A 14,896-nucleotide genomic window follows, 5' to 3' on the forward strand; every position below is an offset into this window, starting at 1 on the left:
ACCAACCCACATACTACCTCTACCCATCAACTCCCTCATGAAACTACGTATCACTCAATCTCATAAGTCTCAACCCACAACATATGTACCTATGTATAGAGTTAAAAACACAATTCTTTGTTGGACAAGGATTACAATTCCTTAGAGGCCAGGACATGCCAAACAATAAATTACCTAACATAATACAACTCTAAAATAGAATCCTAATTAGAATAGGAATTTTAGACACAATTTCCAACAATCTCCACCTTGGCTTAAATTCCATCTAGCCAATCATTGCTTCCACGGCATTGATTAGGACAATTCTTTTGTAGCTTCAATCTTGACAATACTCCTGCGAAAGTCCGATTGTCCACATTATTTGTTGCTTGATCAGTCAAACCTCCAAGGCTCCACCTTGACTACTCAAGCTTCATGCCATATAACCAAGCCGATTGACTCCACCTACAACTGCAGCCTGTTGCAGCACATGTTAAGACTTCTTGTGTTTTCTGGATCTCCTTCACCTTTGGCTCTGATACCAATTTGTTGAGACAGCGGAAGCGCGCGAATAAATAAAGATCCAATGAAAGCTAACAAAGCAATCACACACAAACACAAGATATATATGGTTCAGCCAAAACCGGCCTACATCCATGGATGAGAAGAGATTCCACTATGATTCTTAGAGATATTGCAACAATAGAGTACCAACACCTCGTACATGTCTTTTCACCATGTACCACTCCATGAGCCTATCTCCTCGCTAACAGTGTCATCGGTGTTTTTCCTACTCTACCAACCCACATACTACCTCTACCCATCAACTCCCTCATGAAACTACATATCTCTCAATCTCATAAGTCTCAACCGACAACATATGTACCTATTTATAGAGTTACAAACACAATTCCTTGTTGGACAAGGATTACAGTTTCCTAGAAGCCAAGACTTGCCAAACAGGAAATTACCTTACAGAATACAACTCTAAAATATAATCCTAATTTGAATAGGAATTTGAGACACAATTTCCAACAGATTGGATTAAAGATGAACTAGTTTAGTCCAATTTTAATTCTTCAGCATTTAGTGCTATTTCCTCTACTGGCAGTGCTAATGAATTTGGCAGAATTAAGAATTGCATTATTGGTAAATTCTTGAGAAAGTTCACGAGGGAACGACACCCATGAAAATTTATAAATTACAGATGTTGACCACTAAGTTCGAAAATTTTAGAACGGAAGATCATAAAACTTTTGTTGAATATTACACTAAAGTGAATGACTTAGTGAACAGTAGCTTCATGCTTGGTGAGACTATATCTGAAACAAAAGTAGTTAGAAAAATCCTTAGATCTCTTTCTCAACATTTTCAGTCTAAGGTCACTACCATAGAAGAAAGCAAAGATATAGATATTATAAAGATAGTTGATCCGGTTGGTGCACTAGAAACCTATGAGCTAACCAACCCCCCCTCCTAAAAAGAACAAAGGTATTGCACTTAAAGCTATTGAGGAAGAATGTAGTGATAGCTCTTGTAGTGAAACTGAGGAAGATTTTGATTGCTCTGCTTGCTAGAAAGTCCAAAAAAATTCTTAAATTTGATTAAGATAATTCTAAGGATAAAAAGGACTCTAGAAAAGACGAGAAAACTAAAAAGAAGTCACTTGCTGAAACTATTGCAAAAAGGTTACGTTCTTGGAGAATGTCCAAAGAAACCTAGAGGAGGGAAGAAGAAGAAGAAGAAGAAAAAGAGAAGTGAAAGGGTAAATCCATGAATGATACTCTCTCATTCCACTGAGGCTGCCTTTTAGACTACCCACAGAGCATTAATAACACTCTTCCACTTTCCTAAGTAAATACTCAGTAATTCCAAAGCTTTATTACGTAGTACCCAAAACAAGGATGACTCTCTGAATTTTTCTTCAATGCACTTTCCAAAGCACCATTAATTATTTGCATTAGACCATTCTCCTTGAAGAAAACTCGGCCTCGAGTTTGAAACAATTTACCACGATCAAAGAAGAGCCCAAGTAAAGCCTTCCATCCTTCCTTTCTTCTTTTCCATGCTTGATCAAAGCAAAATAAGCTTTGTTACTGAAAAAGAATTACTTTGAACAAACTTTCAGAGCTCTCTTGTGAAATTTCCAAAACTTGCTTGAAGATAAATCAAGAACCAAGCCTTGAACTACTGTGATGTTTGCATTGGAGCTACTCCTAGTTGTATGTCGTGCCAAGAACCCTTTCCAAATCAGTTCTGACCAAATTTTTCAAGAAACATAAATCTGCTGTAATGCTTCCTGCACCAAGTACAACTGGAAGTTCAATATTTTTATCTTCAGATTGCCCACCTTGAGAAGCAAAGTCTGATTCAGATTCATTATTTTTACTCTCAGATCCATGATACACAGGTTAAATGATGACAACTTCTTCGATTTTACACAAGTTGCCAGTAGCTTCCTTAGATTTCTCTGTTCTCTTACCTGCTTCATTGTCCTCTTCAATGTCAGCTTCTAACATGTTGGCTGCTTCTTCAGACTTCTCCTCTTCCGCCTTCGTTTTATCTTTTCATTCCTCTTTATTGTTGTCAAATTCTGGAAGATGGGAAGTTGAATGCACCCCCAAGATCTGATCTTCTTCATCTACAACTTCAAAAGATTCATCAAAAGTTGAATTTTCCTCCAGTCTCTCACATTCTTCATCAACCCATCCAACAAATTCATCCCAAGCTGATTTGGCATTCTCAAAATCAACATGATTTCCAGCATATTCCTCAAGCAAGATTTGTTTTGCATTGATCATGTAATTTTCTAAAGTTATTGGACACTAGGCGGATTTGCATCTCAGCTCCCCGTGTCTGTGGCACCAAAATTCAGACTCCTTGGTATCATTCACCATTGCTGTCCAACTATTCTGTGACTGTATAACTGTTTTGGCAGCACTCTGTTTTGAAGAGTCCATGTAACATAGGCCCAAACAAATCAATAAAAACTGCTGGAGACATGGCAAAGGCGAAGACAATGCTACCGAACACACCGGCAGCCCAAACAATTCAATACAAACTGCCGGAGACACGGACAAGGCGAATAACAATGCTACCGCGCACGCTGGCAGCCCATACAAGTCACAAATAGCACTGAGAAACCCTTAGCAATATTTTTTATGCTAAGGGAATACAATACACAGAAATAAGGGTCCGAACCTAGGAAGAGAAATTAGGCTCTGATACCATGTTGTAAAGCATAAAACATAAGTGAAGAGAGAAATGAAACAAGAAGAACACAGATATTACGTGGTTCAGCAACTAGGGCCTACATCCATGGCACAAAGAGCCCAAAAGGCTACATCACTTTTATAACCCTCTCTCAACTCATACACAATACAGAGGTGGAGGCTCCTTTATATAGGAGAAGAAATGATGAGAATGGAAAGAGACAGAAAATAGGAAACAAATATGATTTATCTCCATTGTTTCCTCTAGTAACAATAAATCTTCAATAATAGGAAACAACATCAATTACTGAAGGATTTTCCTCCACTGATTCCTCCATTAAATCTTCAATAGTTGGTGATGTAATCTTCATGTGTTGACATCTATGGCTGCAAGATGCATACTATAAAGAAGAGTTCAACACAACTTTTCAATCCACCAACTCTGATTGAAGCCTGGACGACTAGTGGCTGAGCCTAATTCACTAGAGAAGCAGGTTCGTGAGGAACGAATGTTGACAAGCAGAAGGATTTCCTGAGACTTTTGCAGGAAAGTTTGGAAATTCCTGTGTCAGGAGGGGTAACTAGGGGATTCTGGGGATATAACCTAGGTTGTAATCTTATTCTCTGATTGTGGATTTGGTTTGCCTGGAGTAGGTCCTGTGATTTTTCCCTGCTTAAGGTGTTCCACATAAAATCTGTTGTCCATTGCTTTATTTTTAATTGCTTACTTATTGCTGTGGACTTTTTCGGTTGTTACTATCTGCTATATTCACCCCACTTTTGGTCTAGATCAGTGGACCATGCATAACTCTCTATCAGAGCCTTGGGTTTCGATCCTACGAATTATCAACCTTGATGAGTTATCAGTTTTATCTCAATGTGCACTTTTTTAATTACTGCCTTTATCAGCTAAAATGTTTCACCATCTTCAATCAGCATTTTCTGATACCGAATTAAAAAAATCTTTAAAGCTCTCATATAACGAACGTGCAATGCCTCCAATCTATTACTATGTTGGGTGTTGACACACTATTATTTCTTCTCAGTTACAGCAATGAAGTCGACGATTGGAATTTGACCAGATCTGAAGTTAGCAAATTTTCAATCATGATACTCATGACCAGATGCGAATACATTTTTAAAAAGTTTCTGATTGATGAGAATGAATTAGGTGTGTAGCTTCACAATTTGCAAACTTCAATTAGTGTTGCATATCATCTTGAGCTCAAGATTACGCCCTCTTAAAAAATCCAACTGTTTATGTAGGTGAGCGTTCATTGCCAGCAGCAAGACTTGAAGAAATCGTATACGTGCTTCAAGAACTGGCCCGTCTGGTAATTCATTCAGATACAGCATCCTTGCTTCCTTTACATCCATATCTGAAAGGAGGACTCGCAGAGGAGAATTATGAAAAGCGTCCACATCTGCTTGTTCTTTTTCCGTCCTTTTGTGAGCTTGTAATATCAAGGTAAGAATTATTTTAAGCAAGAACCTAGTTATTGGACAGCTGAAGGAACATATAATGATTGAAATAGCACTATAATGTTAGGACAAGGACCACATGACACTCGGCATATATCCTTATAGCAACCACCACTTTTTATTAAATCTAGAATTTGTTATTAGCAAAAGGTTAAAGTGCAAAAAAACCCTCCATATATAAAAAAAATTGTGCAAAAAACACCCGTGCTTTTTAAAAAGTGCATATAAATCCCTGTATTTTGAAAATTTGTAGCTTATTGCCCCCTTTTAATATAATCATTAAAATATAGCCATTCTGACTCCAAAATTTTTTTAAATCCAAAATTACCCTTTAGGAGTGACAAAAATACCCCTAAAGGCCTACTATTGTATTATATATACACATGTTTAATTTAACTTCAAATTATTAAATTTTTGTTTCGGTGGTGTCCGAAACTGAGCCCATCCTCCTGGGCTGAGCAAGTGGAGCACAACTAGCTCATTCCGTCGCTAGAACCATCCCCCATGGCCCACATATGCTGTACGTGCCACCAACGCGTGTGGGATTTCATTGGCTTGACTTGGGTCTTATTCTCCACCCAATTCACATCAGCAAACAGAAACCCTGTTCAACCCACGATTTAAACCTCAAAATCCTAACTATTTGACCTCAAATCACTCCAAATTATTAAATTTTTTGGATAATCAATTCTTGCTCATTGAATATACAACTGAAATTCTCTGTCCCATTCAAATCAATGTCTTATGTCACCAAATCAATGCTCTGCTTTTTTTTCCACCAAGTTATAAATGCTCTGTTTTACCCACCTTTTATATGTAATTGCTCTCCTTTACTAACCTGCTATGTTCTCTGCGGTTCACAATCCCATCGTACCCACCACTATCTCCACTTGCGAGAAATCATCATATCCCATCATAGAATGTATAAGTATTTTTATTTTTGAAAGGTAAAGAGGATTTAATTCCAAAAACAATCAATTAGGTTGAATAGGTAAGATCTGTGATATAATTCTATTGATTTCCTGCCTGAAACCTCCTGTTAGAACGATAGACAATATGGCGATGCGATGCGTTTTAGGTGACGACGATAATGGCGGCTGGGTCTCATATTCGGGCTAATAAACAATGATTATGGCAAGTATTTCCAGCTGCCAGTGAGGATAGTGGTATATATAGAGAGAGATTATGGTGCTTTTATAGGTGTATTGCCGAGAGAATGTGTGTTTTGTCATTTTGTTTGTTCTGTGTTTTTTCTTTCTCTTTTTAAAATTTCATCTCAAGGGTATTTTAGACATTCAGAGGCAAATTGACAAAATGTCCTTATTTGCTCAAAATAAAAAAAAAATAGTGGGTTTTTTAAACACAAGGTATTTGCACATTCTGTATATAGCAGTGTTTTTTTTTTCTTAACTTTACCCTTAGCAAAATATAATATTAGTGGTAGTCTGGTAGAGAGCATGCTTGACTTTTTCATGTAAAGATACAATATTAAACCATGAAAAAGTAAGTAGTAGTTATCCTGACTTCTTGTCGTAGATATACAACGGGCTCAATTTTCAACCCTCCCGTTCTTTTTTGTTTTTCGTTCTCCCACTACTCTCAGTTATGGATGAAGCAGGTATGAATTTTCTCATAGCAGAGACGCTGCGGATGTCTGCTAACTTCCTAGTTCAAATTGGTGACAGTAAACCTAAAACCAATACAAATTAAGATGTGTTTCAGGATCAAGAGAGGTTCACTTCTTGTGCATAATGAAACTTGAAATTGAAGGTGGTTTTGAGATTTGTATGCATGGTGAAACTTGAATCTCTACCATTTCCCAATTGTTTGAGATCAAGAGGCACAGGACATACCTCGTTTGTATGTCCCGTGCCTACTTGGGGTACTGGGAGGAGAAGACTTCTACTTTTAACTACTAGAGCCAATAGGCAACCACTGAAGTGTAAACCGGCAGGTATATAAAGCAAACTGTAAAAAGTAAATCTGTCCCATAATGTTAGAGTGATGAAAAATAAGATGGTACATAATTATTATTATTTTTTACGTGAGATGGTGTAAATCTTATATTTTGTGAACTAATTGACAGGGAAGCAAGAGTAAGAGAACTGGTGCATGTATTACTTAGACTCATCACCACGGAGTTGGCGCTGCAAAAAATTAGTTTAGCCAGCTGACACATGGAAGCTGTTCCACAAAACCTAGTTATCTGTTGAGTCATCCTAATTCTATGTCCATATGAGGTTTATAGGAGGAATTTTTTCTCTGCCTCCGTTGTGCAGTGTTTTACTGTAGAGTCGTTTGTACAATATTTAAAAGCTGTTATTTTGTTGTATTTATAGAAGTTAGTACAGGATGATCATGATTTGGTCCTTTATAGTGATTCTGTATTTTGACACTTTGCCACTTTCAGTGGTGAAAAATGTATACAATTATTTTGATGTGGAACTGAAAATTTGTTCTTGAAGAGTTTACGTGGAAGTGGTGCTTAAACACGTTTATGGTCTTAGACTGGGAGTTCGTTTAAATGGCTGTGCTGAACTAGTTGTCTTCCATCATTCTGGAGGAAACCTTTTTTGTTGTATATTTTGACACTTAAAAATGTCTCCATTTTATTACATGGCTATTTATATTGAAACTTTTTTAGTGTAATTATGTCCTCCACATTGGAGCTTTAGTTCTTGTGATTAATCTGATGTATTTAAAGGGCTAGTCCAATGAACGGAGGCTACCGTCATTGCAGAGCCTAGGGAGGATCAATTGTGCGCAGTGTTATCTACACATGCGAATAGGTTGTTTCTCTTTTTGATTCAGTGCCCTCCAAATCAATAGATCTTACCGTTGCACCAATGCTCACTCTCGCATGCAGGTATGTTGTTTCTTTTTTCAATTCAGTGTGCTCTAGGTCACCATAGAGCAAACTTACTGTTGAACCAAGGCTCGCCCTTGTAATAAGCTAAATTTCACATCGTTTCTAATGTAATTGATTTCTAAAGATGTTGAAATGTTGGATGGTTTGATCATGTGGGCAATAGCCCAGCTGGTACAAACTTGGCCTCCCTGAAAGGGAGGTTAGGAATTCAAGCCTCAGTGGAGGCATGTGTGTGTAAGTTTGCTTTATCATCCAAAAAAAACAATTGGATGGTTTTTCAAAGGGAAACTAAATTGGTCCTTCGTAATTTCTGCACCGTATTTTGTTGAATGTGTCGGAGTAATTGCAGAAAACCAATACATTTCTATAATAAAAATAAAAAACTAACGTTCAAAATATAATAAATGTTGGTGCCTTCTACTATGAAGAGGATAAGACTTTTTTTTCATGTAGTTCAATGCCTCCCTTGTATTGCTATGAATTTCTTCAAGAGCATGTGGATTACTGGTACTGTTCATGGAGTGAAGTAGATCCATTCCCAAACCTAAGAGGAAAATGGTGAGAATGAGTTCAAATTCTTGTCGGAGCCTTCAATCAAAAATTTCGTGCGCTGATTGAACATATTGAAGTAGGCATAACTCCCCCAATGATTTAGACTAGTCTCACAAATTCCTCTCTCTAATTCAGTTTTCTAATCCGTAGCAAATTGAGACGAGGCAGTAATCTCAACCTCTCAAGAGGGAATGAAGAGATTATACCATTTAGGTTAGAACATATTATAATAAAATAATAATAATTACAATATTAAAATAATTTTAAAAATAAAATTTTTTTTTTTTTTGGGGGTTTTTATCCTTTAAGAAAAATATACATTTTTGACAAATAATTCACATATCAACTTTTTTCATCTGGAGGGTTGAATTATAAATCTTTCATTTTGAAGACGAACTTCCAAGCCCAACACATGCTTAAGGTATTTTCACGACGCAATATTTCCTTTTTACATTTTTGGTACTCAAAATTTATAGTATGTGATATAAAAGATTTTAGTTGGAGATATTTACATACTTGATGGCCATTTTTTTTCCTTAACCGTAAAGTAAACACACCTTTTTGCTTAAGTCTTGTTCAAATCTCTCTTCTTTTTGAGGGTAGAGAAGTTATACGGTTAGGTCAAAAATCCTTGTAAAAACTATTAATGTTTTTCATTTTTATCTTTGCACGTCATTTGGGTATGGTGATGGGGCCTGCTATGAAATTTTTTTTTTTGTTTTTTTTTCATAAGCAGGTTTTGCTATGAAAGTTTAATGTTGCACGATTTTAATAATTTTCGTCCAGATGAAATGAGGCCCTATTCATTGCAAAGGTAATTCTCATATATACTTTGGACTTGTCACATTTATTGTCAACATCATTGTTGAAAGTATAAAGATGGAAAGTTTTACCAAATAAATAAATAAAGATGGAAAGCTCTAGATTAACAAAATAATCTGTGAGATAATCAGGGGGCGCTTGACTTGGGTGGTGTAAAGGTGGGACTTGGATCCCTCTTGTTCCACAGGATGTTCCGTGTATAAGAGAGGGTTGAGATCACTCCGTGTGAATTAGAATTCACACTTTTTATAAAAATTACAATTCATATGGAATCATTTTTATCATTTACATATACACAGAGTATCATGTATCATAGGATATGATCCTCTTCTGTAAAGGTGAGTTGGAGAGTTGAAGGCTCAAGTAGGGCAAAATGGGTGTGTGAAGATTAAAGACTTTGTTTACAAGTGAGGCGTCTCAGACTAACACAACATCATGCTCTTGAGCTTTATAACTCTCTCTCTTCTTTCTCCAACCCTGAACTTTAGGTAGTTTATGATGCAAAATAAATAAATGATTAAATCATAAAAACTCTCTTGTACTTTTAAAATTGTGCATAAAACTCCCAGTAGAATTACAAAAATGCCTTGAACTAAAAATTCGTGATTAACCCGTTAACTTGGTTGTGAAATGACAAAATTGATCTTACTATTTACTGTTAAATTAAAATGCTGATCATAATTTTTTAAAATTATTTTTGTAATTTTAATATAACAATATCAATTTTTTAATTTAAAATTAAATAATAATTTTGTAATTTTAAACAATTGTGTAATTTAAAATTATCTAATGGTCCTTTATTATTTTTGTAATTTTAAAATAATAATTTTTCAACATTTTAATTTAACATTAAATAACAAGGTCAATTTTATCATTTCTCAACCAAGTTTATGGGTCAGTCACAAATATGGGAGTAACTTGATAACTTTTTTTTTAGTTCAGGGATTTTTTTAATTTTCCTGGGGCTTTATGCACAAATTTAAAAGTACAGGGTGATTTTGTGATTTTAACCCCAAAATAAATAATAATAATTAGATTTCTTTTTACAACAGTAAAACAATAGGGTTACTCTAATCGCCCTTGAAGCATAGATTTCTAAAACAAAATCTAGAAAAAAAGCCTAGAATTTTGCAACTTGAAAATAACTCAACATGATATTGATTAAGTCTTGGTTACAACATACAACGTTGTCCATTTTATAATAAAACTATGAATGACACTTCGGATGACACTTCGGACTAATTTTTAGACTACTCGCACAGAATTAATAACAACTTATATTATTCTCATGACATATTCAAATTTTTCATATTATAATTAAAATTTGAGCTAGACTCTTTCCAAAGCACCGTGAGTAATTTGAATCAAACCCTCCTCATTGAAGAAAACTCGCCCCGAGTTTAAAGCAATTTACCACGATCTATTAAAAACTCAAACATAGCCCTCCATCATTTTTTTCTTCTTTTCCGTGCTCGAACAAAACACACCAATCTTGTGTTACTGGCAAAGAATCTTTCTTTCAGACCTCTCTTTTGAAATTTAGTAGATTTTCAAAACCTGTTTGAACACAAATTAAGAACCAAGACCTGAATTAATCTGATTTTTGCATTGAAACAACACCTGGCTATATGTAGTGCTAAGAATTCATATATCCCAAATCAGATCACAAATATGGAATTCATAATTATTTTTATATCCCAAATCGGATCACAAATATGAAATTCATGATTTTTCAACACCATGAACAAAATAGATTCATTTCTAACCAAGTTATTCAAGTAACATAAATCTAATGTAATGTCTATTGCACCACATGCCATCTTAAAAATTTCAATCTATTTGTTTGAAGACCAACGAAAGCTTTGAAGTTTTTAGAACTTGGGAATCAACTTGAGATAAATGGTTCCCACTTTCTCACCTTAAATCCATGAAATGCAAACTATATAGTAGATTGTTCAGTCCTATTTCACTTTTGAACTGCTTATGCTACTAAATTTTTTCTCTAGTAAATTGTAGTGTCCAATATTTACGTTGACATGCATTCATTTGTTGATTCCTTTATCTCCTATTGTCCAGACTAGGATGAGAAACGATTCCACGTTGCTCTAATATAATGCTCAATCGAGAAATTTGATGTTGCAAATTTTTAAAATCATCTTTTTTTAGCATTTTTACTTCCTTGTCTGGCTATAGATCTACAATAATCACAAATCTTACTGGAAAGGATTTGATACCACTTGACGCAATCAGGAAAAAAAAAAATAGAAATCTTCCTACATTAGTAAGAAAGAATAGTTGTTAGCATTTTTGTAATTCTATTAATGTGATTGAAAATTTTCATAGTACAAAAACTCGCTCAATGTAATTTAATAATTATATATTTAATGAGTAAAATAGAAATAAATTAGTTAGATGAATTGAGTATGAAAGAAAAACACTAGAATCAAACCAAACCAAACTGTGAAGTGGTGAACATATTGGTTGTCAGAACGATTCCAAGCTGAAGAACCAGTGCATGATTGGATTGATGTGGATCAATGGGATTACGTAGTTGTTAGATGGATCAGCTGGAGGATAACTGAAGAGATCTTTTAGAGTACGTCTAATAGAGCAAGTGGGTTGAAACTAACCGTGGAGTAAATCAATTGTGATGAATGGGTATTAAAGATTTGTTGTCTTGTTGAGAACGGAGGTAGGTCGGTGTTTATCTTGTTGAACTAAACTAGTTGTACTCTCTTTCTTCATAGTGAATTTCCAGGTCGAGCAAGTCCCGTAGTTTTTTTATTTACTGGTAGGGTAGGTTTTTTTTCACGTATATTTGGTGTGCAGGTCTCTTTACCTCTTTACTTTACTACACATATTAATCGCTTATTATGTTATATGTTGATAGGGAAAAATATAAACCTACCATACCCTCGATAAGATTGATTAGATTTCATTATCAAGGATAATGAAATCAAATCTGACGTGGTTCAACAGGTAAGAATAATCCTACTATAACTGGAGGAGGTCAAAAGGATTAAATCATATCCCGACAAATCTGGTAATAAATCTCCTATGATTTCGCACAAGCGGAAGATAAGGTCAACCATCAACATCAGCGGAACGATTTTGATTCCAATCGACAGCCATAAATAGGGCATCAAGCCATTAAAGAAGGTACGACGTAAAAACTATTATTAATCACTGCCTTTTTTTTAGACCTCCCTGACTAATTTGATCGTCGGAGAGCTCTTGGCAGGTGGTGCCGTCAAGGTTCATCGATCTTCTCCTCTCTTTCTTGCAGGAAAACGGTATCGTATCGGACTGCGCGAATTTCAGCCTCAACAGTTGGCGCCATCTGTGGGAACGACGGTTCCCTTGAATCAATTAATTACTCGTTGGGTATATACGTTTGCAGTCCGGTATGGTTACCGAAGGAACACCGTCGCAGGGATCTGGTCAAAGGGTAGAGTCGAGTGAAAACCTAGCCGTCCCAAACGACTAGGCACGGCTTGCAGCGTTGGAACTACAGGTTCAAACTCTGAGTCAGGGTATGAACCAGTTGATCTAGCAAAATGCAACGCTCTTGCAACACCTTGTTCCACCGGCTCAACAAAACTTTCCAGGACAAGATCTCTCAAATCCAAACGGAGGTAATGAAAATCTTGAAGAGATGGATAATCATTCCCCCCAAAATGAGACTGAAGTGGAACAAAGCCAGGTGGGAACCCGACATAGAGAGGTGGTTCACCCATCTCTCCTACGGAGTTCCCGACCTCCTGAAAGCATAGCCTTCTGTCTTAAGGAAAAGACAAAGAAAGTTACCCATCTCGACTTGCAGATCAAGGATCTCAAAGGGAAAATGGAAGATGTAATGCAAGCTATGAAAGGGAAAGGTCCTGCCGCCGTAGATGCCTGGTACAAAGGACCAACTTGCCTTTCAGCCCCGCCGTTATGAAATGTCCACTACCTAACAAGTTCAGGATGCCCTCGTTCGAAAGCTTCGATGGGACCAAAGATCCCCTCGATCACCTAGAAACTTTTCAAGCTCTTATGCATTTACACGCTGTGCCAGATGAAATCATGTGCCGAGCCTTTCCCACTACACTTACAGGATCAGCGAGAGTTTGGTTCAACAAGTTGAAGCCAGGAACCATCAACACCTTCGAAGAATTGAGTAAGCAGTTTGTGAGCCACTTCATTGCAGGTCAGAGGCATAGGAGGCCAGCTACCTACCTGTTTACAGTGGAGCAACAAAAAGAAGAGTCGATTCGGGAATACATCACCCGATTCAACGCAGAGATGTTGCAGGTAGAAGAGGCGGACGACAAGGTAGCTTTGACCGCTTTCATAGAAGGACTCCAAACCTCCAGATTCTTGTTCTCCTTATCAAAAGAACCTCCCACCAGCATGATAGAGTTGCTGGTTAGAGCGCAAAAACACATCAACGCTGAAGACACCATGAGTGCACGGAAGGAAGGAGAGGACAAGAAGAAGCCAGCCCCTCTCGCCAGGGATGAAAATAATACCAAATATAAGAAATCGTTCTTCAGCCAGAGTGACAGCACATATCATGAGAATGACTCAGATGAGTATACCGACTAGAAATTGTCTCGCGGCTGGAATTAGCCTTATCAAGTCATTCACAATAAAGACTGGGGGCATCTTAGTTAATAATTTTAAATGGAGGGTAGCTCCATCACGTGTTATTTTGTTTTTAATAATGATGGTCTTTAATAAAATTCATTTTAGTTTATACGTGCAGTATCCCCGTACTATAAGGGATAGTAAATGAGTGTCCTGTATTATAAGGACTCGGGCTGAATGAATCCCGTAATCCGTATCCCCGTACTATAAGGGAATAGTAAATGAGTGTCCTGTATTACAAGGACCCGGGCTGAATGAATCCCGTCATCCATATCCCCGGACTATAGGGGATAAGTATCATGTATTATCAGGACCCGGGTTGAATGAATCCCGTAATCCATATCCCTATAATATAAGGGATAATAAATGAATGTACTGTACTACAAGGACCTGGATTGGATGAATCCCATAATTAATATCCCCTTACAATAAGGGATAGTAAATAAAAATCATTTATTAAAGAGATGAGCTGAGTAAAACTCGTAAAGTTCAATTCCCTTACTAAGGAGTGAAATTCATATAATTTATTCCCTTATAAAAGGAAGAGTACTGTTCCCTCGGGTCCACAAAAAAAAAAAAAAAAAAAATACTATTCATGAACAGTACCCTCGGGCACTGTTCATGCACAGTACCCGCGGGTACTGTTCCCTCGGGTGCAAAAAATATATATATATATTCAGGAACAGTACCCCCGAGGGTACTGTTCCCTCGGGTCCCAAAAAAAAAAAATCCTGAGTTACTATTCACATGAATAGTGCCCACGGGAATAGTACCCGTGGGTACTGTTCACAGGGGTATTAAAAATAAAAAAAATAAAAAAAAAATTCCTGGAGTTACTATTTACGTGAATAGTACCCGCAAGTACTGTTCACCGGGGTTGAAAAAAAAAAAAAAAAAAAAAAAAAGAAAAAGAAAAAGAAAAAGTATTATTATTATTTATTACATTTCAAAGCTAGACGTACAAGTTTGGGAATGGGGGGCAACTGATAGGGAAAAATATAAACCTACCCTACCCTCGATAAGATTGATTAGATTTCATTATCAAGGATAATGAAATCAAATCTGACGTGGTTCAACAGGTAAGAATAATCCTACTATAACTGGAGGAGGTCAAAAGGATTAAATCATATCCCGACAAATCTGGTAATAAATCTCCTATGATTTCGCACAAGTGGAAGATAAGGTCAACCATCGACATCAGCGAAACGATTTTGATTCCAATCGACAACCATAAATAGGGCATCAAGCCATTAAAGAAGGTACGACGTAAAAACTATTATTAATCTCTGCCTTCTTTTTAGACCTCTGTGACTAATTTGATCGTTGGAGAGCTCTTGGCAGGCACCACACC

General features: G+C 36.5%; 1 protein-coding gene across 2 annotated transcripts in view; it reads left to right on the plus strand.

Annotated features, from left to right (window-relative positions):
- LOC132295225 (uncharacterized) overlaps positions 1-7,179 on the plus strand; it is a 125,244-nt gene extending 118,065 nt beyond the window's left edge. The window contains exons 42-44 of one of the 2 annotated variants that reach the window (XM_059793396.1): positions 4,238-4,362; positions 4,458-4,659; positions 6,760-7,179. In XM_059793396.1, coding sequence (XP_059649379.1) covers positions 4,238-4,362; positions 4,458-4,659; positions 6,760-6,847 — 415 coding nt within the window. In that variant the 3' untranslated portion in view covers positions 6,848-7,179. The remainder of the gene's footprint in view (positions 1-4,237; positions 4,363-4,457; positions 4,660-6,759) is intronic. The other variant, XM_059793397.1, reaches the window with a different exon arrangement.
- The last annotated feature ends 7,717 nt before the right edge of the window (positions 7,180-14,896 follow it).

Source organism: Cornus florida, unplaced genomic scaffold (assembly GCF_030987335.1).
Source record: "Cornus florida cultivar Cherokee Brave unplaced genomic scaffold, ASM3098733v1 CherokeeBrave_3.0.0_Hap2_Chr02, whole genome shotgun sequence".
NCBI classification, from domain to species: Eukaryota; Viridiplantae; Streptophyta; class Magnoliopsida; order Cornales; family Cornaceae; genus Cornus; species Cornus florida.